The sequence below is a fragment of the Antennarius striatus genome, chromosome 13 (genome assembly GCF_040054535.1).
Source record: "Antennarius striatus isolate MH-2024 chromosome 13, ASM4005453v1, whole genome shotgun sequence".
Classification (NCBI taxonomy): domain Eukaryota; kingdom Metazoa; phylum Chordata; class Actinopteri; order Lophiiformes; family Antennariidae; genus Antennarius; species Antennarius striatus.
In genome coordinates, this window is record NC_090788.1 from 1,963,327 (window position 1) to 1,986,770 (window position 23,444).

Consider the following 23,444-nt stretch of genomic DNA (forward strand, 5'->3'; position numbering starts at 1 on the left):
CCGAGAAAGAGAATAAGTGGGTGAAAAAAATTGTACGCCTGTTTTTTTGTTTGGTCTAGGAAGGGTATAAAGTTTGAGAGAACACTCTGAAGCTTCTGTCCATGCTGCGTTTCTTTAAAGAGGTCGAAGTGTTCACGCTGACTAATTCTTTATGAAATTGGCAACTCTCATTGAACAAGGAAGAATTTTCCCAACAAACACAAATTTATTTGCATTTCAACCAAATTAGCAAAAAGTGGCAGAAAGAATCGATCAGTTATCACATTAAAATCACCCAACCCCACAATCATTTCTTGATTAGACTGAAGGTATTATTTTTAAGCAGGTATACGGACTCACAACGAGTGGCATGAATCACAGACAGTAAAGAAGCAGAGAATAAGCAATTTTGGGTCTTAAATCAATTTTATGGATCTAACTGATGACCCTATTGTAATAGTGACTGCAATTAGAGCTTTCCAAAACATAAAAGGTCACTGTTGCTTACATTTGGTCAACGACTATTATTTCACTGTCAAGATTAAACAGAATTTTTCCATTTTCATCCACGCTGCAGCATTGGTTACGGTAAAACTCCATGATCTCAGCTTTTAGCTTAGGTGGGACCGACTTCTTGAACTGATGGACTTCAGTAGTAAAATCAAACAGCAGCTCTCCCTCCTCATTTCCCTCAATGAAACACTCTGTGGCGTCCATCAGACTGGACAGCGGGTAGCTCTGGTATTTCAGTCCCTTGGTGTCCAGCACACGTCTGACTTCAGTGGAGGTCAGATATTTTATTTCTGTGTCAGAAAATTTCTTGCTCAAGATCCCCACCATTTTTCCTGCACCACTGCTACCTAGAGTAGATGACATGAAAAAAGGAATTGTAAACTAGTGGCCCTGTGAGGTTGTACTGAAGCAAAGCAGTACTTTGAGCCAAACGTGTATGGAATTAAAAAGCATTTTACATTATTTTTGGACCATAAAGTGCACTGGATTACAAGGCACATTCTCAAATACAGACTCTATTTATGTACTTACCGGTAAGTCATAATTAAGGTACTTAGAATTAGATGCATTCACTGACCAGATAATAAAACGATGAGAAGCTTCCCATTCTCGTTGAGGAGACTGTGGAAGAAGCTGATGGTGGCTCCGGGATCATTCACAAAGTACAGCACCTGTTGATTTGACCAATATTTGTAGCTTCACACTGGACAGATAATCTAATGGGAATATGTGCTTTGGAGCACTGAAAAACCAATGAGTCTTTGACTATGATGGTAACACCAACCTGGAACATGTGAATCAAGTCAGCCTTTTTCGTCAGGTTTTTCTCTTTCCACTGATCCTCGAAGTCTTCAGCAGTCATTTCATTCCAGGTGAAATTGGTAAAGTCCAAACCCGGAGTCTCAAATACCAAATCTGCATCAACAAGCACAAAACAGGGCAACAATTGTCAAACTTTACTGTGCTAATCATCTTTTTTAATTTTAGAGACACAAACATCTTTTTGACTACCACAGCTGTAAAATGTAATCATTGGAATTAAAATACAGTTTATCTATTAAGTATCCTTCAACAGCCATTTAAACAAATGATATATATCACGAATATGTGTAGCCTATAAAGACACGTGTGATAGATGAGTGTGTCAATCAAAAGCTATACCTTTGTAGTCATGGATCTGCTGAGGGTTGGGCTCCACCACCTCATTGTCCACTGACATTAGTGGATACTTCAAACGGAGCATGGAGAGGATCCTGATATCAATCTCACCTACAGTTAACAACACAGGTTTAAAAACCACAGATCAAAGCTAGTGCATAGGTAGATCAAAGCACATGGACATACTAACGGACGGACGTATGAATGGACGGACGGACAAATACACCGACACTGACTATTACGATACATCACCGCTATGAAGCGGGATGGAATAAAAAGTGACGTTTTTCAGTATAGGGACACCACTTATTGTGTTCTCACCAGATCCGCTTCCCACTCCAATGATGTTCAGGTGAGACTTTCCTTTTAAATTGCTGATAGGACAACAGTAAAAGTTAATTTTGAGTGTTCAGTCAAGTCTGGAAATTCACATCCTCTAAACTCCAAGGTTTTGCAACACTTTCAGACATTTTTATCCACTATTCCAGTCAGATCTGATTCCTCTCTGCTAAGTTGAGTGTGATACATTACCTAGCCATAATATCTGGCAGCTGGTTGTCGATGAAGTCATACGTGTTCTGGTAGCAGGTGGTGCGCTCCTTGAACAGTGATAAGGCTTTCAGGTACCTGTTACTATCACCGATCAGGCTCCTCAGTGAAGATGTCATGTCTGGTTATCTGCTAAGGAAATCAATACTAATACACAATACTAAAATGCACACAATACATACATACACAGCTCTGAACCTGAGCTGTTCATATATTTCTGTTTATGAATTCAAAGTAGACAAAAGAAGCGGGAAAGTGTTGAACAGACAGATTGCACTGACATTTCCTGCTTGACTGGAATGTGATTCACCTGTAAATCCATCACATCTCCTGTCAGGACTCGAGTTCACTCTGTTCTTGTACTCACACTAATGTTTCACTCATTGACACATCCAATCATTTCACAATCCTTGTCTACCTTCCTGCGTTCTATCAGCTCTTTCCCTGTGTCGCTTGACCGACTGCTCCTCATCATCCAATCAGCTTCCACATCACTTATACTCTGTTCGCTGACATATTCATCCCTACTTAACAGCGGTTCTTTGTGATTATGGTGAATTGTTTCTGCCTGTTCCCAGCTTTTTGTGTCTGCTTGCTCTTTGGATGCTGTTTCTTGGATTTAAACTCTGCATTTTGAATGACCTCTACTGCCATTCTTTTGGCTTCCCCCTGCCTGCCGTTTTAAAGAAATCTCGTCTGCTGACCCGAGTTGATTGTGCAACGTGCTGTTCTTTGACTCCAATTAATTTATATACACTTAAAATAAACTAGATAATTTGATATATCCTTTGACAAAATTGAAATTACATGTCAATAACATTTGTAAGATATTTTGATTCTGTCAAAAACTTTTGAAAATAAAATGTTCGGCTACATTTGCTTTGGCCCAGACCAAACTGATATCTAGGGTCTGCACCACTTAAAGAACATATTTTAAACATCAAATAGTGTCATGGCTATAAACAGTTTAAAACAAAGTTTACTTACAAAGTGGAGTTAAGAGAGTTCCTGATGGAATCAATCTGGTACAAAATTGTTTCCCAATGTCAACAGGGCAGGACCGAAGAACTATGAGAAATTTATCCTATTTATCCAACCACTTTTAAGACCCACCCTTTTAATGACACGGTTTCAGGTGATAGCTGTAAATAATTCCATGTGTCATATTCCAGTAAAAAGGAAAAACTTGGCAATCATCTTTACCTTTCAGCTTTTCCCTTTGGGGGTCGCCACAGCGTGTCAATAAAACCGTTGACAATAAAAGCAGAAATTGTTGGATCGAACCATTAAATGTCATTGGATTATCATTGAAAAAATAAGAGAGATTGTGAAGAGCCAGTAGTGTGGAAATGCACTAGTTGAAGACGGGTGCAGAAACGGATAATACAATACACAATTGTAATAAGGGATTAATAGTATAAATAATACAGACTACCATAAACAGTAAAAACAAGTGAGTTTAAGTTTCTCTGCTAATGTCGGTTTGTAACTATTACTTTGGGGATAAAACCTCATAAGTTTGTCATTTTGCTGTCGGGTAAAATAATCCAACAATACATTTAACTACAAATCAGAGCACGTCATCATAATTACACCAACGTCAACGTAATAACACCACTGTGTAAATATTGAACATTGAGGCCACGCCTCACCACCCAAAGATCACATGTGCCAAAAACCACAGATGCAATCCTTGGAATGATTTGTTTCTGAAAAGACGCTGACACATTTTTAATTTAAAGATCTGTCTGTTGTTTCAGCTTCTGTGGACAGAGTTAATGAATGGATGAATGCTGCTTTTTTTTTTTTCTTTTTCAATTTTGCAAATGTGGTAGTAAAACAAAGAAATACACTGAGAGAGAAAAACAAAGACCATTGAGAGTTGACAAAAAGAAAATAAGAATAGTCAAAGAAATGAATGCCACATGCATTGATCCGTGTTTCTGATATAGCAATTGTTTTGAATGGTTTTATAAATTGTCTTAAGTATTCCTTGGTGTTATTGATTTTTGCATAGAGGCTTCTGCTGTTAAAATTGATTATTGATGATTTACTGTCCTTTTGAATTCCTTGTACTGTTCATCTGTGTAACAGCAGCCATTGTCTTTGATATAAGAGAAGTATATCTGCTCCACGTACAGTAACTTATGGTTGGTGTGTTGAACTGGTCTCAGTTCTAGAATTTCATGGTCAGCATTCCTTGTAATATCCATCAGAACCAGGCAAACCTGCTTCTGATGCTCATTCATGTTTGTCCGGTTAGATTTTCCTGATGACCAGAACTCTGGCGTGCTCCGGTGTCCCGTTGAGTGATATGTTTGACACCCTGATATTTCTTTTTCAGTAAAATGCAATTCTTCAATGATTTAAAAAAAACAAAAGATTTTCATGCACCGTTTCTCGTCTTTATTGAGTTGTTTTAGACTTTTAGCTAACTTTTTTGCAAAAAGCACACACCTGTGTTCTTACATAAAAGGAGGACGGCTGTCAAACTGGAGCCAATTTAACCTAAGGGTAAAGGTATGATTCCTATGGAGAACAAGCTGCAGCTTGTATTTTAGACTATGAACGCTTTCCAAAATGCACCTTCTTGTATCAAATAGTTGAGCTGTTCTGTGTAGAAGCCTTGTCAAGATGGCAGAAAGACTCCACAGTACCATGAGCCCTATGTTTGGTATGCCCAATATGACTGCTCTGGCAGATTGAGCATGACTAACCACAGAACAACACCCAAAAACCATAAGAAGCATTTGGATGTTCTTTACAGAAGGAAACAGGTTGTTCATTAGCCATTTTAAATACCTGGTGATTGATGGTTTGTGAACTTCCAATTGAACATTTCTTAAAAATAAAAAAAAAGTAACTCCAAACAAGTGCTTCTGATAAAAAATGGCATTTCGGTCAGGTTCTGTACAGAAATTATTGCAAGAAAAAATTCCAAAGTGCTGAAATTCCCACATACTCAAGTGCCTGCAGGTGACATTAGGTTTACCTTGCATTTTTTGTAGCTTATTTTCTCATGTCTTTCATGAATTTACTTTTGTTTGTTGTTTGATTTTATTTACAGGATTTTTAAAAATTCTTCCTCTTTGTTTTCTTTAGTTCATCACACATAATGCTCTGCTGCACCCATTTGCCATTTATTGGTTTGGTTGTATTATTTGCCACACAAAATCTCATGTCCCAATGGTTCCAAAGTCAATTGAGTCTAACAATGAAATGAATGCACATGGAATCAGAATAGGGTTCCAAATCAGGATCAGGTGATTGGAAGACTGTAAGAATTAATATGACTACAAACAGTGGCTTCATTTTAGTGGAAAAAATTTTCAAGACTCAGCTAGGTTTTAGTCAGTAAAAAAAAAAACATGTCCCTCTCACCCTTGTGGGGTGGTATCTGTGTGTCATCCTCAAGCTTGGGTCCTCTACCAGAGGCCTGGGAGTCTGAGGGTTCTGTCAGTATCTTAGCTGTTCCTAGGACTGCGCTCTTCTGGACTGAGGCTTCAGATGTTGTTCCAGGAATCTGCTGGAGCCACTCTTCCAGTTTGGGGGTCACTGCCCCAAGTGCTCCTACTACCACGGGGACCACATTAACCTTGACCTTCCTGAGTCATAAGCTTTCTGGTAGTCCAGGCAGTGCACAAGTTGGTCTGCCTATTCTTACAGTCTCTGTGTACTGCTCTGTCCACCAGTAGCTGGTGCTTGGCTCCCCTGGTGTTACTACCAACTCCTTTCTGTGCCCCGCTCATATATTGATCCATGTGCCTACTCATCTTAGCGGCCATGATGCCTGACAGGAGCTTCCATGTTGTACTGAGACAGGTTATTGGCCGGTAGTTGGATGGGGTAGATTCCTTCTGTGGGTCTTTCATGATCAGGACTGTCCTGCCTTCAGTCAACCATTCTGGGTGCGTCCCATCCCTTAGCAGCTGGTTCATCTGTGCTGCTAGACGCTCGTGGAGTGCTGTCAGCTTCTAGCCAGTATGTATATATCATATCCGGGCCCGGTGCTGACCAACTCTTCATCTTTGACACTTTTTTTTTGATGTCTGCCATTGAGATGACACTGGTTCTTGTTCTGGGAGGCAGCTGTGGTCAGTCTTCAGGTCCACTAGCCACTGGGCATCGGTGTTGTGTGATGCTTTTCTTTCCCATATGCCCTTCCAGTATTTCTCCACCTCAGCTCTTGGTGGGTCTGGCCGGATGCTATTTCCCTGCCACTGAGAGTACACCTTTGCTGGTTGAGTGGAGAAGATCTTGTTTATTCTCCTGGCCTCAATCTCCTTGGTGTATCGCTTCAGTCGGGTAGCCAGAGCAGTTAGTCTCTGTTTGGCAGTTTCGAGTGCTTCAGGTATGGAGAGCTTGCTGTATTTCCTCAGTACCCCTTTATTCACCATGTTCCCCTTCTGTAGCTCGGCTAGCTGGCTGACTTCTCTCCGTGTCGCCTTTATCTTGGCCTCTAACCGTCTCTTCCATGGAGGGTATTGTTTGTTATGCCCTGTGTTGATCTTGTATCCCAGCATCTCGAGGATTACTGTTGCTGTACTGTGGATCAGCTTGTTGGTCTCAGTTATGTTCCCTGTGGGGGTGGCTCTTATTGCAGCATTCACATCTTCTAGCAGATCTTCTGAAGGTACTTGACAACTTAGCTTCGGTATTTGTCGGAGGCTCCAGGTTTCCAGTTGGGTCACGATCTTCCTTCTCAGGTCAGCAGCTCTTGTATTGAGGCTGTCTATGTCTCTTGGGGCTTGGTACCCAATCTCGGATTGTGGGGGGGGGGGGGTGATATCCCCACGCTGACCCCCTTGCCATAGCATTGTAGTATTTCATCGATCTCTAGTTGTGACAGCAGTTTTCGGTTACGGATGTTGGAACACTGGGCTAACAGCTATTTCTTTGTTAGCCTTGATTGTGGGTTTCGAAGCATCCATTGGTCCCACATCCGCCCCATATATCCCCTCTCTCTGGGATTACTTGTGTAGTAGCATTCCAACAACTCCGTATTTTCCACCCTTGTCCATGTGTGTCCATTTGTCATCACATTGCCCTGGTTCCCTAGCATCTGACGAAGACCTTGTTAACCCGGGCGACGTCCGAGCCGGTATGACTCTGTCATTATTGTGTTCACTCATTTTTGAGGTAGGCTGGTATAGCTTTAAGGGTCTTGCCTAAGGACCCTCACTGGATAGTGTCCGCCATGTCTGGGGTTCGAAACCACGCCATATATATATATATATATATATATATATATATATATATATATATATATATATATATGGAGCTTTAGATACCTGTGAGCGAGTCATAATGTACATTTAATGTTCCTGTATAGTTGCTTTTCTGTTGTTATTAAATTTGTGTAACACCTCTTCTGAATGAGATAATATGCACAACATCCCATAATGTTTTTCACCCTTTTTCTTCAGATTCGTTTCATCATTTATTTATTATTATTATTATTATTGACTGTATTCGGCTATTTGTTGGTGACAACGTTTTGAAACAAATGGCTGTTTATTAACCTAACATCATTAAAAGTGTAGAATGGCCAACTGGAATATAACTTCTCTCAACTTGTCAGTTCAGTTTATAAAGACATTTTTTGAGGTTTTTCAACCTGTCTGTTCGCCCACTATAAGAAGCTTTTGACATTTTGACGGACAGGTTTGAGAAAGAGAAAGTCTGCAATCCAGAAATATCTTGTTCTCCTTTCAGGGATCGGTGGGGTTTATCTGACTCAAATTGACTCGGTCTAACACTCATAGCAAATGTCGACATGATGTTCTGACTTGACAGAGAAAAGACAAGTTTGACTTGATTAACTAGAGAACAGCACGCAAAGGTCTTATGAAGCATCTGCCTGGGCTGAAAAAAACAAAAGAGAACAAGTTGTTCAGGAGGCGTTTGCAACATAAGACAAAAGATCAATTATAGTTAGAGTTATTCTCAAATGTCAAAAAAAATATTGAAGTCCGACCACCGTTGAGAACTTGAAAGGAAGAATTCTCAAAGGAAAGCGGAACTGAATTTACTGAATATCAATAAAGTCTATATATAAACATGCCAGATTAGAATTGTCAGCAGTTAGCAGCCTTATTGATTAGCAGCACATTTGCATTCTCTGGTGGCAGATTTAGGAACTACTTTTTGCTTGTTGAAAGAAAGTTTTTTCCTCGCTACTGTTTTTGGAGAATTCAGATGGGTTTCTGTAAATAGGCTTGACAGACCAGTTTGGACCAGCTCTATATGTAAAGTACCACAAGATGACTTCTGTTATAATTTAGCGCTATGCAAATTAATTTTGATTTGAAGCATCCTCCGATTGGGTCCTGCCCGGAGTTTCTTCCTCAATGAGGGATTTTTTCCCCACCACCGTCGCTTATGCTTGCTCTGGAGGGCATTGTTGGCTTTCCATCTGTAAAGCGCTTTGAAATGTCTTCAAATGTGATTAAGTGCTATATAAATAAAAGTTCATTGATTGATTGATTGGTTGATCCTCCAATTGCAGGTTAGCAGGTTGGCGGGGTTTGTAGGGGTACTCACGAAACAACCAACCAACTAGGAGTCCAAGGAAAGTACAAAGATGCCAATTGGTTTAAATTCAGATGTATTGGTATTTAATAATACTTCTATAATTTTGAGGTTAGTAATAGTAAGTTTCAGTTCCGTCAGGTGATTTAATAATTATTATTTTACAATATAATGAACAGAGGGATTTGACCTCTGATATGATAACATAACCCAACTGGTAAACAGTTTTTGAGTCTACCATGAATTAGATGAGATAGATCAATTATCATTTTCTATCAAGATTTTATCAAAAACTATGTCGTCTCGGTTTTAAGTTGAAGAAAGACGAAAGAAAAGAAGAAAAGATGAAATAATCTCTTTAAATATTAAGTTGGTGAATAATAAGGAAAGAGAAAACTTTTAGGAAGGTCAATGAAACATTGCCTGTCGACTACTCATCGTCATTACCTTCATTCCATCGTCTGAGTGGGCTGACACTCAGAGTTTTCTGACACACCTTCTGCCAAATATGCATAAGTAGTGAGAAGACGTCGACCTACTCTGCTGATCTCTCTGGAGCAACGCGCAACTCTCACTGCATGTAAGTGGAAAAAAAAAGTGTTTTATGTCTTCAACTTTAAGATTCAATAACCTTAAACAGCTTCATGAGCAGGATTTCAAGTTAGTTTCAACCAAACAAAGTATTTTGGATTCATGGATTCAACCATACCTTCAGTGTGCATGCTTCATTTGCTAGATACCTTTATGACACTGATGTTATATTCTCCACATATATCTATTGTTTATTTATTCCAAGCAGCACACAAGTTGAACCACATTATTCTCTGTGTGTATTTTTCCTTGCTGAGGATTATGCAGGCAATACTATTCACACATAGGGAAATACCGGCATGTCTGATGTCTTCAGTTTGAACTCAGCTTCAAGAAGCGATTGATAGAGTAACTGCTGAGTGAGCTGTAGCGAAGTTTTAGTGACACACACACACACACACGCGCACACACACACACACACACACACACACACACACACACACGTGCATCTCTACATGTTATTTTTCCTTTTTGTATCAGTGTCAAAAACCAAATTCCATCCTTTTTTGACAGCAATGGCCTTTCCACTACCTTGTGTATACAGTGATGGTAGCAGGTATCTGAAAGCCTACGAATATTTTCACAAGTGCTCCGGTGAGCATCAAGGTATGGTGGACTTCTTCAACAATCATCTGCCAGATATAATGTCCAGGTAATTTTTCCACGCATATTTTTATTTGCCAGCATACAATTGCGTTATCATCTTTATCTTGATAAAGTATATTGAACGGTAGTGTTCAGGTGGAGATTGTCAGTATTTCTCAAACAGACATGGGCTAATCTTATTTCAACAGCAAGCATGACAACAGGCAATTCAGGAAAGATGGAATGCAAGAATTGCCCCAAGGGAGCTCAGTCAGTGCTTAAAGAGGGAATCCATGCCTTCCATGCAGACACTCAAAGCGTTTTATGTTTTATGTGTTTACTTTTTTTAACCAAACTAATTAACAATCAATGAAAGAATCACAGTGAATAACAGTAACAAGATGAGAAATTGTCGCATGGTTGTTAGATTATCCAGATTTCCAGGCTCAGCGCTTCTGAAGACTGAAAATGATTTTTTTTTTCTCTTCTCACCAGTGCTATAAATGACAACTCCGTTCAAAATGTCCTTGGCTTTGGGTGTGGATCTGGTGAGAACACACACTAGCACACTAGAACTGAACTCTTAACTATATGCTAAAACTAAAACCAACACTCTCTCAAGGATGCAAACCCATAACTTGTTTTTCATTGATTTGTTTAAACCCATCACATGTGTCAAACTCAAGGCCCGGGGGGGTGGGGGGGGGTGTGGGCCGCCCCATCGTTTTATGTGAGAGCATAAAAGGTCAGAGTGTCTAAAAATAAACAGGTCAAAAGTGTGCTTTCACCAAAAACTGTGGCAGTGATTCTCTCCTTGGATTGGTTCAAACATGAACAAGATCCATTTCTGCTAAACTGACATTCTATGAGCTGACAAGAGAATTTAGTTTCATTTTCAGATGTTAGTGTTCTCTTGTCGTCTGCAGGTCCCCTCGACCTGGAGATGTTTTCTGCGATCCATCGGATGTACCCAAAGGTGACTGTGGATTATGAGGTGGTGGACCCAACCGTCCAATTTATCAACCAATACAAAGGTACTGTCTTTATATATTCTGCATGGGTTTATATACTACACATATTCATAAACCAAAGGGTTTTTAATAATTAATTTAATGACGAATACAAAATGATTAATGCCAGGAAGTTTCTGATAAGACTTTGTGAAATATCCCATCCCTCCTTGACATCCAACTCCACGTATTTGTTGTACTTGTTGTATTACCAGATGCCTCACAGCATCCCCATCAATGGAACACATGATCAAATAGTAAATAGATATACTTTTCAAACTATTCTTTTTGACATTGCTATCACAGTTTTTCGTGACATTGTTGTTAAAATCTCTTCTGTCGATGCAGATTTGTTATCTAAGACTTCGGGCTTCGATTACATCAAATGGAATTGGACGCAGTTGACAGTTCAAGAGTTTGAGAAGGAAAATAAAGAGAGGACAAAGAAGGCTGATATGATTCACTTGTTCCAGGTTGGTGTTACCATAGTAACCATACTATGTAAATGTAGGTTTTGTTAGATTTGCCGACCTTCGATTAATCCAATCAGAACATCCATCGGGAATGAATTTGTAAACTGATTATTTGTGTTTTAATCGACAGTCGCTGTATTATGTGAAGGAACCTGGACCCCTTGTGAACTTCTTACAGAGTCTCCTCAGTAAGAATGGAAAGCTTCTTATCAGTCTCATATCTGGTAAGTGGTGCATCTGGTCTCAGATTGTATGGTTCATGTTCTTCTCTAGAGTTTTTTGCCTAACTGATAATATTGCAAGAGCAATGAGGGGGACACACACATGAGCTTGTAGCAGCTAGACGTAGGGGTAGGGGTAGAGCAAACAAAGTGTTAGAATTCATTAAAAAAAATTTTTGTTTAACCTCAAAAACTTAAAAGGCAAACTTTATTTAACAATTGAAAAGACAGTGAGTAAAACTGAACTTCAACAAACTTCAACATAACTGTTGAAACAAGTTGGCAAAATCTGCAAATGTTGAGCAAACAGATGCTTTTGTAGCTTTTCCAAAGCAACCAGGAAGATAGAAATTGAATTGGAAAATAGTCAAACTTGATTAAAGACACTGGTTATGCTAAAATATGTTCGCATACAGGTAAAGAATCACGGCTCTTTATTTGTGTAGTTGTGATTGCGTTGGATGTTTTCCAGCAGATTGATTGGCCAGAACACTTGAACTTTAAATAACCGCTGTCCAGCATCACTCATTATCGTCTTCTTGCACTTCATTGCACTTAATTATTAAGTTATTGATTAACTTATTTAACAGGGACATTGCACAACAAATGTGTTACACAGAGCAGAGATAGCTTAAAGCTCATTTTCATCTGTAGTCCCTGGGTAAATGCAGAAATACATCAGATTTACGAAAATCCAACTAGCACAAGAAGACAAAACAACAAGTGGCTTCACTGCAGTTCTGTTATATTACTCTGAATCCTGTTTTGTTTCTAATATGTCTTGAGCAGTGATCTATAGTGTTTGCAGATTGGAGGTCCGACTTGCATTTTTATCTCCCCATCACAATTCAGACAGCAACACGAATGTAACTAGTGTTGAATGTGTTGAAATTTTCTACTATTCCAGGCAACTGCGGTTGGGCGCAATTGGAAAAAAAATACTTCAAGGAGATCAGCGACTGGGACGCGTGCTGTTCGTTCAGCGACGACATCCGACGGTATCTGGACGCCAACGGGCAGCGCTACCAGACCTACGTAGTGCCATGTCAGATCGACGTCACGGAATGTTTCATTGAAGGAGACGAGAACGGAGGGCTGCTTCTTGACTTTTTAACTGAGGTGCTGAACTTTGACCAAACAGCCACCCCCGAACTAAGAGCAGGGGTCCTGGAGCTATTTCGCGACTCCAAAAATAGTGTGGAATCCAATGGAAGAATTATGTTGGGCAGCGAATATGAGGTGATAGCCGTAGATCAGCTGATTTAAGGGGCTCGGTGGGGGGGGCGGCAGTGGTAGAGCGGGTCGTCCTATGATTCAAGATTGGCGGTTCGATTCCCGCTCCCGCCCAAAAACACCCGGTGCGTGAGCTGACAGTGGGAGGTGTCAGCTCACCTCCGGAGCACTGCCGAGGCCCCCTTGAGCAAGACGCCTCCCCCATTACAAATTGCTCAAGAGGAGCGCACCATGAAGGAGCTGCCCGCCACTCTGCCCCCCTTTGTGTGCCTACAGGCCCCCTTGTGTAAGTGTGTGTGTGTGTGTGTGTGTGTGTGTGTGTGTGTGTGTGTGTGTCAGGGGCCTGTACTCACTAACATGTGTGTATGCATTTTAACCACTGACTAGAGTGTGCTTTTTTTTATTACCCTTCGGTGATCAAATTAGTATATAAAATTGAAAATAAAAAAAATTATCGGAATGGACGTGCCAAAACAGCAATATACTAAAATAATCCGAATGTTAAATTTAATGTGTGAATTTGTTTGACAGAATATTGTAATGAGAGACGTGTTGTTAATTCTGGGGACAGGAATTTTTTTGGATGATGTGCAAATATGATGAAGGTGAAGCCTGTTGCCATAACATGTCTGGAGGAGAAAAAAAATTAAATTCAAATAAATACAAAATCAATCAACTGTTTTAGGTTCTACACATTTATTTTTGTTTTGTTTGGAAAAGCAGACATAACCTGCTATTTGTCTTTGCTATCAAGTAATTCTTGGGAGGATTTTGGATGACATTTTGGAGGATGGCTTGGGGATACATACTGTGTTGCAGATAGGAGTGCGTGAATAATGGGTTTATTTACACACACACACACACACACGCACGCACACACACACACACACACACACACACACACACACACACACACACACATGCACAGTAGCAGTAGCTCAGTCCACTAAGTCTCTGGCTGGGGACTCATGAGAACCCCATCATTATCTGTGCCTACAGGCCTGTGTGTGTGTGTGTGTGTGTGTGTGTGTGTGTGTGTGTGTGTGTGTGTGTGTGTGTGTGTGTGTGTGTGTGTGTGTGTTGTCTGTGTGTGTGTGTGTGTGTGCACATGTGCCACAGGCCTGTACCCATATATGTTAAGTGTGTATAGACTAACTAGAGTGGAAAAATAATTTCCCTTTGGGGATGAATGGAGTTGATCAAATCTTTAATAGAAGTGCTTTTTTTTTTGTTTCATGATAATGAAGCCGTGGGAACATTGTATGCCACACTTGTCTCTACAAACAGTCACTTCTGCAAATCCTTAAGTTATTTCAAGACATTGTAACCCGGCAGATTGACATTTGCTGAAATTTAGTGTTGAAGAAGTTCATCAAGTCATTCATTTGTTTCGGGTCATGAAGAAGTTTTATATGACAGTTGTCAAAACAGAATTACAGACATGTGCATCGTTCATTTAGAAGCTGTATTTAACAGTTATCTGCTACAAGACCTCTGCAGATATCTGTTGATATATACATACAGATATACACACACGTGTATATCTGTTTCATCTTTCAATCTGCAACGGTTGCGAAGATATTTGGTGGACATACTACGAACGGACGAACACACAAACGCTCACAATTACAATACATCACCGCTTTCAAGCGGGATGTAATAATAGAAATCAAATAAAAGACTAAATTTAAAGTATATCAGATTTTCCAAGAAAGAAACTAATAGATACTGTATACCAGATAAATAGATTAAAAAAATGAATCTCACCATTTCCACTCCCAATTCCAAATACATTTACATGAGTCTTTGCGTTGACAGTGCTGGGAGGAGAATGAGGGGAGAGTGCTTTGAGGAATTAAACAGAGAATCAGAAAAACCCCATTCATCAGTAAATACTGAACACTAATATAAATGTCTGAGCCTTGTGCTAAACTGATAATGGTATATTCAAATCTATCATTCATTCTTTTGAAGACAAGATGATCAGAATTGTCTCATCTTCAGCCACTTATCTTCCTTGTGGTCTATCTCAGCTGGTGAGAGGCAGGGTACACGCTGCATAAGACGCCAGCTCTTTGATGATGCCATGGTTGGTTTTCTGGCAAAAAATAAATAAAAATATTACATTAATTAATAAATGAGGCAAAGTAAAAAGATCTTCAGGAAAGACATCAAAATATTTAGGTGACGATTATTATTACATTTGATTCTGTACATTAAAAACTCAACTATAGTTAATTTGGCCAGATCAAAATGATAAAAAAAAAGCTTATTGGACTATTAAACTTAAGACATTATTTCTATATTTTAATTGTTGTCACATGGGTAAAGAATCACTCCTTTTTATACTCACATACTGGCACATTTGAGAATGTGCGCACAGAGATGAGCAATCTCTCATGAAGTCGTCCACATTCAGTGCTTTAAGAAGGGAAAGGGTTAAAAATAGATGAAGTTGATCTTGTCCCCTTTCAATTTATGTATAAACCTGTCTGGGAGTATTAAATATTATATCTGCAAAGACATCAGCCGTGACTTTCTCCCCTAAACCAGTTGTGTGCACCCAAAAATGTGTAAGCAAACCCAGGAATTAGTCATTCTGAAATATTTTGCAAAGTTTTGCCATTTTCTCTCTCCATGGAGATGTGAAGTTCCTTGATGAAGAAACTTGATGCCTTTAAATGTGCATGTCTGCATTTCAGTGTAATTAAGTTGATATGTAAAGTATATCTGTGTGTTATGTAGTTATACCTGATCTGCTGTGTAAACATGCCACACCCAACAAGGTGAGGCAAATGTGTCATCTCCCTACATTGACTTCGGAATCCATTGTTTCTCATTATTAGTGAAACGTTAAATGTGAGCGACAGTACGTATGGTTCTTTAATATAATGACTGTCTAATCAACAAGTCTGTTAGGGTTGAACCTGGCTACCTAAGAAAAACTGAGTTCTCTTACATAATGATGAACTCTTCAAGACTTTTGTTAGGTTTAAACCAGAACACGTAGGAACGATGTTCTCTGAAATAATGACTGACAATCTTCAACAATTTGATTTGATCCGTCAGAGCGTTATTCCTGCAGTAACGTGGGGCAGTGGTTTAACCTACCATATTGTCTGCTGCTATCAAATCAAATCACATTTATTTATAGAGCACCTTTCGTAGGGCAAGCATAAACTTCTTACATTTAAACACAAGTAAAGATCATAGATAGCAATTATATATAATAGTTCATATATAAAATAAGTAAGAAAAATTGTTAAAAGAAAAAAATGTAACATTAATACTGTTTCTTAAACAGAAGTTTTACCAATTAACTTATCTTCTCTGGCAAGATTTTCGTTATGTTTTTAGCCTGCTTGTAAACGTAGACACTACTATGGTTGACCTGTTCATGTGGTAGTGGGTCCCAAAGAGTAGGTCCATCATAACAGAAGGCACTATGAGCTGATGGAGTATTTCTAGGTATATTTTGCACATCTTTTATACAATTATCACAAGGGTCTAACTGGTGTGTATTCTGAGAGCATGTCAGCAATAGAGCCCAGCTCCCTCCTACACAGTTCACAGCTTTAAAAAGACAAGTACTGGTATTTTCCCGGTCTGGAAATGAATGCTGTGACAACAAAGCTATGGTTATATTTATAAGATGATAAAAAGCACCCAAGTTTTTGACATGCTTAGGAAGTCTTAACGAAAGGGGAGCTGAAGACAAAATAGAAATTCCTTTAGCAGGTCCAAAGGCTTAGCAACACCAGATCTTTTAACTGCAAGAAATGTTTGTCCATCTTATGTTGAACTTCAGTATTGCACTGGATGAGATCAATCATTGGGTTAATAACGTTGGCAGAAACAGATATGTATAACATTGTGTCATCAGCATACGACTGATATATTGTATTGTTGAACGGTAGATTCTAGTAGGAGCCTATACAAATTAAACTGTAGAGGGTCAAGAATTGATGCTTGAGGGACTCCACCCTAGCTTTCCTCAGCTGCTGTCACTTGAAAGAAATGCCAAAATAATACTAAGCATGTATAGCTGGTGGCTCTCTATTAATTTTCTCAAGCAAATAAGTCAAATTCGTCAAAGAAGCAAACACTCAAGGGTAGCATGCAAACAACAGATTTGAAAAATAGCGCAAAAACATCCACAAATACATGCAAGATAGAACTTGGTGGTTTGAATTCCGCTCCTCCCACTCATCCGTCATTGTGTCCTTAGGCCACACACTTCACCCTTCTTGCCCAAGATCAGTCTTTCATACACTGATACCCAGTAGAAGCTTCCAGAAAGAAACTTGAAAGATTGCAGGTACCCGTTACTATCAAGATAGGTGCAGTAATTCTCGCAATGGCGGTAGTCCTCAACATATGAACATTCAACTTACGGAAATTTGTACATACGAAAAACGCCAGAATATCTAACTATTGTCCTGCAGTTCTCCTTTCTGCCACAGCCCCGATGGGGGCAGCACTGCCACAGTCACACAGCTCCAAAGTACTGGTGGAGAGTTGAATTTTTCTCTTCTTCTTTTCCAACAGAGGGTGCTCTTGTATAGCATTAATCACATGATGGCTTTTCAACTGGAGGCTCAGATGGACCATCTCTCACATACAGTAGATTATAAGGAGACCCTACTCCAACAGTTAGAAATAGTTTAAAGACCAGTTTTCCAAGGTGAACACATGAGTAGAAAGATCTGCAAATTATTTTTTTTACAAAGAGGGCACCATGAATTTCATTTTGCTGGAGCAAAAGTGTGTGTTTTTGCTGGGCAGATATGCTTACAGAACTATTGAATGAGTCTATTGATGATGCACAACTAAATAATTCTACACCTTTTACAGCAAAATACGGACAGTGTTAAGACAAAAAAAAACCCCCCACAATCTTTAGACTGTACTAATCAATTTCCGGAAATCAAATTTGAAATCATCATTGCTGAATAAATTTGACAGATAATGGACAAATCATGTATTTTTGAGATAAAGAAAGTTAAATATAGAATCAAAATTATGATGAATGAATGGCAACATCTGACAAGATATCTTTAGATATTTTTATTAGACTTTTGACATGTTGACAATGATACTGCATGTATAGTCATGTCAGGTGGGAATGGAAGCATTTTTATTTCAAATATGATGATCCTGCAATAACAAGTCATTGTCCTACAATCTGATTGCAAACTTAACTTGGTTTCTATAACATACTTTGCATAGAATCTATAATGATATGCATCAAGTAGATGCAATGTTCACATTTGTTATGTTTTAAGTGAGCTGCTCTAAGACGATCAGTTCATAGTTGACGTTAATTAAAACTTTGCCGTTGGACTCCACACTAAATTCTGGGCAACGAAGAAACTCCATGACCCCAGCTTTTAGCTCAGGTGAGGCTGTCTTACTGAAGTCCAGCACCTGAGTCAAAAAATCCATCATCATCTCTCCTTCCTCATCCCCCTCAATAAAACACTTTGTGATATCAACTTCATTTGGCAGCTCGTAGCTCCGGTAGCTCACTCCTTTGGAGTCCAGGAAACATCTGATGTCGCCAGTTGAACGATTTACTTCAGTTGTGCCGAGCTGCTTGCTGTAGGTGTTTCTCATCTTTATCAAATCGGCTTTTCCTGAGAGAGATGGAATAAAAATAGGACTCAGAGTCAACTGTCAGTCGGGTTTGGCGTCAAAAGTTTGTTCCAATTTATTTCTAAGTAAATACAGTATGAACAACATGAATGCCCTCAACCACAAGGTGTGTAAATTAATGACCTTGCCTTTGTGTGACATGACACATCAGTCTTTGCAACAATAAGTGTCTGCCTCAAGGATCAGAATGCAGAGCTGGTAAGGTGGCAGAATCAAAACCAGAATTACAAACACTAATTGCCGGGTTCAACTGAGGACAACAGTACTCTGAGATAAATGGGGACATACTGTAATCCAAAAAAACATTCTAAAAGGTTTTTAAACCATCCATCCACCCATCAATCCATCCATCTTTTTATTAATACTGTATCAAATAACATTCATTCTCTTACCAGAAATTAAAGTGATCAGAAGTTGTCCATTCTTGTTCAGGAGACTCTGGAAGAAGCTGATGGTGGATGCAGGATCCTTCACAAAATACAGCACCTGTTGATTTTGCCATAAACAATGGGTGAAGAACAAAAAGACATGTAGTTAAAAGTTTGTTTAAATTAGTTTTTCCACTCATGTGGAATATATTTTAAAAATTTTAACATACATTTTAACGTGCATATATAGTATATGTGTGTACAGGCCCCTGAAACAAACACACACACACACAGGGGCCAGTAGGCACGCAGTATATACAGTGGAAGGTTGAGTGGCAGGCAGCTCAGACCTGGTGCACCCCCAGACCTGGTGCACCCCCAAACCTGGTGCGCCCCCTTACAAAAAGCTTTTAAGGGGGCAGTGCCTTGCTCAAGGGCACTTTGACAGTGCTCAGGAGGTGGCACCTCCCACTGCTAGCTCACATTCTGATTGTATTGGCTCACATGGGTCTGGAACCAGTGACTTAGTGGGCTGAGCTACTGTTGACACATTGGATTACATTGATAAAGAATTAATGGGATCAACTAACCTGGAACATATGGATGAAGTCAGCCTTCTTCGTCCCTTTCTTCCTTTCCCACTGCTCCTCAAAGTCTTCGGCTTTCATTTCGTTCCAGTTAAATTTGATAGAATCCAAGCCTGGAGTCTGGGACACCAAATCTGTATCAACAGATGCAAAACAGAGTGATGGAATATCCTGTATTTAACAATAATTTATCTGTATTACTTTGAGTTAACTGTGATTACACATTGATCCCTCTGTTTACAGTAATTGATTGGTTTACTCACTTAAGTACCCTGGGATATGTTGTCTGGGGTCACTCTTATAAACTTACTGTATGTTTAATCAGTGGTACTACCAATACTCCATAAACATGACAGGCAAAGACAAAGAAAAGGCTTTATTCATGCATGTGTCACCCCACATAAGAGGTCACTATGTCACCCTCATCCTGATGTTTTTTTTCTTCTTGTTTTACTGTTTTGTGTTGCTTTTGATGTAGTCTGCATGTATGTCCCAAACAATAAGGGGAAATTTGGCATGCACTGAGTGTAAGTATTTTTGTTATTTAAGATGTGTGTCTATTTATACCAAGTACCTTTGTAGTCATGCAGCTGTTGGGGGTTTGGCTCTATCACCTCATTATCCACAGTCATCTCTGGGTACTTGTGATGGAGTGCAGAGAACATCTGAAGGTCAAGCTCACCTACCGGCAAAAAAAACTTGTGTCTTGAAGAAACTTTGACCAACAGTTATCCACAACACCCAACCCAAATAGAAGACAGTTAATTAAGTCAATAATATTGGATGGTTGACCCTTGGCAGAGGTATCCTCTTTGTTGAATTTTGTTCTATTTCAAACTGCCAGAAAATGCATCATATTAGTTATCAGTTTAGGTCAATACAAGTAGCCCGGAATCATGTATAAATGTGTTCTGCAAAGTTTGATTTTACCAGATCCACTTCCAACTCCAATGACATTCAGATTCAATTTTCCATTCACAATCCTGAGGAAAATAAACAGAAAAATGTGTTGAGTCCTTGCAACAGTCATGCCTGGAAATGAAAGTCCCCTACTTTCCAAATGTTTGTCACACTTTTGTACAGATAATGGGAAACAAATGTATGATTAGACGAAGATTCTGATATGCAGCAAAAGAGGAGGTATGAAATGTTGTAGCGGATTCACGCAGAAGTGTAAAAAAATATTTTTTTTCCGAACAACCTCAGCTTACATCATGTTGATTTACATTGTTCTCAATTATGCGTCACTTTAAAAAAAAACCCACGGGGAAAAAAGAAAATTAAGTTAATGCCATTTTTCTCCACCTATAGAAAATAATAATTCCTCAATTTTCTATACACTATAAAAGACATTTAATAATTAAACTTAATTGTTTATAACCTTAAAATAAAACAATATTACTGAAAATGCATCTATAAATAAAGTACAGCACAACACTAGGAATGGCAATTTCTGGTTTAGCCTGACGAGGATTAAATTTCATATTCGTCACTTACGTTGTGTCTCCTGGAACCAATAAATGATGTAATGTGAGGTATATCTGCACTTTGTAATATGAACATTTTTGTCATTTACGCATAAACTACTGAACAAATTCAAAGGAGGCTTGGAGGATGGGTGGAATACAAGTACTGTATAAGGAAAAGCCAGATCTTTCAAACGGTTAACCGCAGAAGAGATGGTGTGCCAAAGAAAGATGCATTGAACTTTAAATTGGATCTAGATAAACAGGTAGATCCACTTCCCTCTTGACGATGTCCTGCCTCATAGTAAACATGTAAAAACCAGCGTAATTATCAGAGAATAAGACAAGGTACTGTCATTTTTTCTGTATTTGCCTTAAAAGCCAGATTCAACTTTGAAATAAGAGAACTCTACACCGACTCCACTGTACAGTGTATTGTGTAACGTTCAACTGTGCTTTCTTGTATTCTAATGTCAGAAATTTGGCTCAAAACAAATGTAAAGGATTACTTAGCCATTATGTCCGGGAACAGATTGTCGATGAAGTCCTGCATCCTCTGAATTTCAGTGGAGTGCTTCAGATAATTATGGTAGCATTTTAGATACCTGCTGCTATCACTGATCAGATTTCTCCGTTGCGTTTCCATGACAGTTATCCTTGAAAAATGAAAGTAAGTATTACATATTTATAAAATGTGACAAAATATGTTGTTTTTCTTAATAAATCTACAACATTCATTATTGATTTGGCTACAATTATATAGACATTCTGGACCAATCAATGAAGGTCATTTTACATTGTTCATTCATTGTTCAGGTATAAATGTTGTGTAGAATATATCAGACAAAGTGAAAATGCAGATCATTACAGGACTGTTAATGATTTAACACAAGGGGTACCAGAATTGTGGCTGAGAGTTGCTAATTCTCTGGAGAATCGCAAAGTCAGTGTGATGAATAAGATCTCTTTTGTACATGTGGACTTAAGAGACAGTACTGTTGAGAGTGTGTCTCTGACAGCAGTAAGATCACTTCAGTTTTTATGCAGTTCCAGGCCCATTGTCAGGATTCTGTTCGTTGTTGTTTATATCAGTCCGCTAGACTTGAAGAAGGTTCCTTGGAAGGAACAAGTGAGAACCTACACAGACAACTGCTGCTTAGGTCTCCCTCTACCTGTCAGAGTGTCATAATTCTGGACTGGGTTTGTTTGAGTCGCCATGTGTTTGTCATAAAACCAGCGTCACACCAGTGTCCTTTTACGGGCAACTTCCTGCCTTTGTTATGTTGCCTCCGTTTACTCTGCCTTGCTGCAACGATTATCAATCATGCGCATCTTCTCAAAATGTTTTTTAGGGGTCATTTTAGGATCTCATTAATACACACAGTATGGAAAAACACACTATCACAATCTTCCATCCCAATTCAGGTAATTAATAATTATTCAGAGAACCACCAACACCAGAAAGCCTGTGCCTGACCTGAATGCCTCTGCATCGACGGAAATCCAATTTGAGTATGGTTGTTGAGACATGCCAATGACCTGACCTGACCTTTGGTTTTATTTTTTGTTTTAACAATTAAGGCCTAAGTGGGGACAGGAGTTGATCATTTGCTTGGCTTGAAACTTGTGTCCATTACATCTACTGTATATCATAAAATCATGATACATTGGTACCTGTTCAATACACATCTATTATGAAAAAAAAATCTCTCTGTCTCTTAATTCTTGTTGTTACACTCAACAACATAAAATCAACTTTTCTTTCCTAGATCCTTTCATTTAGTCAAAGGAATGCAAGCAATTTTATTTTTAATCCTAACATTAATCTGTTTACAGTCTAAGAGCTAAAAGGTATTGCATCTCTGTCAAGACTCCTCGTGCACATGGTGTTTCAGTTGCGAATGGAGTTGAAAAATAAGTTCTACTTACACATTGGTGTAGATGCAGTCTGACATAAAGAACTGTGACACGTTTATTTAAAGTTGAATCCATCCAATGAAAAAGGACTTAAAACACACACCCATTTTGTGATGTTTCCACACACAGATCAGAAGAAGGATACAGTGGAAAATTTAACACAATCCAATACAGATAAAAAAGCTCAAAGTGACTTTCTGATTAGCATTAATTACTACATATCCTCTAAGTAAACTTCAAAACAGTCAACATAGGAATAAAACCAGGTTGTGCGACCCTTAGGGTTAATTGTTGATTACAGCTGTGCCTCAGTTATGTGGGAAACATTCGTACCGAGTTTGTCAAAGGCAACTTTTTCCTTATAGACAGAACATTGTCATTGGTGACATAGAAAGAAATAACAATATATAAAAAAAAAAAAGATTTATATCATGTTTCTCAAAACCATCTCATAGTGATATCCCTTCAACTAACCATGACAAAAGCTTTGAATTTCGAAGTCTTCTTGAAAACAACTTCAAAAATAACTTAAAAACTCATAACCGAGAACAAAATAATGTCCGAAAACAATGGAAGGTGACATCTTGGGTGGTTCTTCGTTGACAACT

At 38.8% G+C, this 23,444-nt stretch overlaps 3 protein-coding genes across 3 annotated transcripts; 1 reads left to right on the plus strand and 2 right to left on the minus strand.

Annotated features, from left to right (window-relative positions):
• Nucleotides 1-483: 483 nt before the first annotated feature.
• LOC137606398 (histamine N-methyltransferase-like) lies at nucleotides 484-3,251 on the minus strand. Its single transcript, XM_068331646.1, has 7 exons — nucleotides 3,187-3,251; nucleotides 2,182-2,328; nucleotides 1,972-2,024; nucleotides 1,654-1,761; nucleotides 1,277-1,407; nucleotides 1,070-1,163; nucleotides 484-839 (listed from the first exon to the last, which is right to left on the minus strand). Exons 2-7 carry the CDS (start codon nucleotides 2,316-2,318, stop codon nucleotides 484-486), a joined length of 879 nt encoding a protein of 292 aa, XP_068187747.1. The 5' UTR covers nucleotides 2,319-2,328; nucleotides 3,187-3,251.
• Nucleotides 3,252-9,264: 6,013 nt separating this feature from the next.
• Nucleotides 9,265-13,046, plus strand: LOC137606113 (histamine N-methyltransferase-like). The gene is made up of 7 exons (XM_068331200.1): nucleotides 9,265-9,310; nucleotides 9,835-9,973; nucleotides 10,402-10,454; nucleotides 10,833-10,940; nucleotides 11,265-11,389; nucleotides 11,520-11,613; nucleotides 12,518-13,046. Exons 2-7 carry the CDS (start codon nucleotides 9,837-9,839, stop codon nucleotides 12,874-12,876), a joined length of 876 nt encoding a protein of 291 aa, XP_068187301.1. The 5' UTR covers nucleotides 9,265-9,310; nucleotides 9,835-9,836; the 3' UTR covers nucleotides 12,877-13,046.
• A 5,077-nt stretch (nucleotides 13,047-18,123) lies between these two features.
• Nucleotides 18,124-21,565, minus strand: LOC137606399 (histamine N-methyltransferase-like). The gene is made up of 6 exons (XM_068331647.1): nucleotides 21,429-21,565; nucleotides 20,384-20,436; nucleotides 20,028-20,135; nucleotides 19,457-19,587; nucleotides 18,891-18,984; nucleotides 18,124-18,479 (listed from the first exon to the last, which is right to left on the minus strand). The coding sequence occupies exons 1-6, from the start codon at nucleotides 21,563-21,565 to the stop codon at nucleotides 18,124-18,126; spliced, it is 879 nt and encodes a 292-aa protein (XP_068187748.1).
• Nucleotides 21,566-23,444: the final 1,879 nt, after the last annotated feature.

Bases quoted from the DNA above. Each gene is read 5' to 3' on its own strand.
- LOC137606399 (XM_068331647.1), bottom strand. From the start codon at position 21,565: ATGGAAACGCAACGGAGAAATCTGATCAGTGATAGCAGCAGGTATCTA. The intron at 20,437-21,428 runs GTAATCCTTTAC...TATTTTCCTCAG, and splicing joins TTCCCGGACATAATGGCTAA to GATTGTGAATGGAAAATTGA. The intron at 20,136-20,383 runs GTAAAATCAAAC...TTTTGCCGGTAG, and splicing joins TGGAGTTGGAAGTGGATCTG to GTGAGCTTGACCTTCAGATG.
- LOC137606113 (XM_068331200.1), top strand. From the start codon at position 9,837: ATGGCCTTTCCACTACCTTGTGTATACAGTGATGGTAGCAGGTATCTG. The intron at 9,974-10,401 runs GTAATTTTTCCA...TCTTCTCACCAG, and splicing joins CTGCCAGATATAATGTCCAG to TGCTATAAATGACAACTCCG. The intron at 10,455-10,832 runs GTGAGAACACAC...TGTCGTCTGCAG, and splicing joins TGGCTTTGGGTGTGGATCTG to GTCCCCTCGACCTGGAGATG.
- LOC137606398 (XM_068331646.1), bottom strand. From the start codon at position 2,318: ATGACATCTTCACTGAGGAGCCTGATCGGTGATAGTAACAGGTACCTG. The intron at 1,762-1,971 runs GTGAGAACACAA...TGTTAACTGTAG, and splicing joins TGGAGTGGGAAGCGGATCTG to GTGAGATTGATATCAGGATC. The intron at 1,408-1,653 runs GTATAGCTTTTG...TTGTTGATGCAG, and splicing joins GCAGATCCATGACTACAAAG to ATTTGGTATTTGAGACTCCG.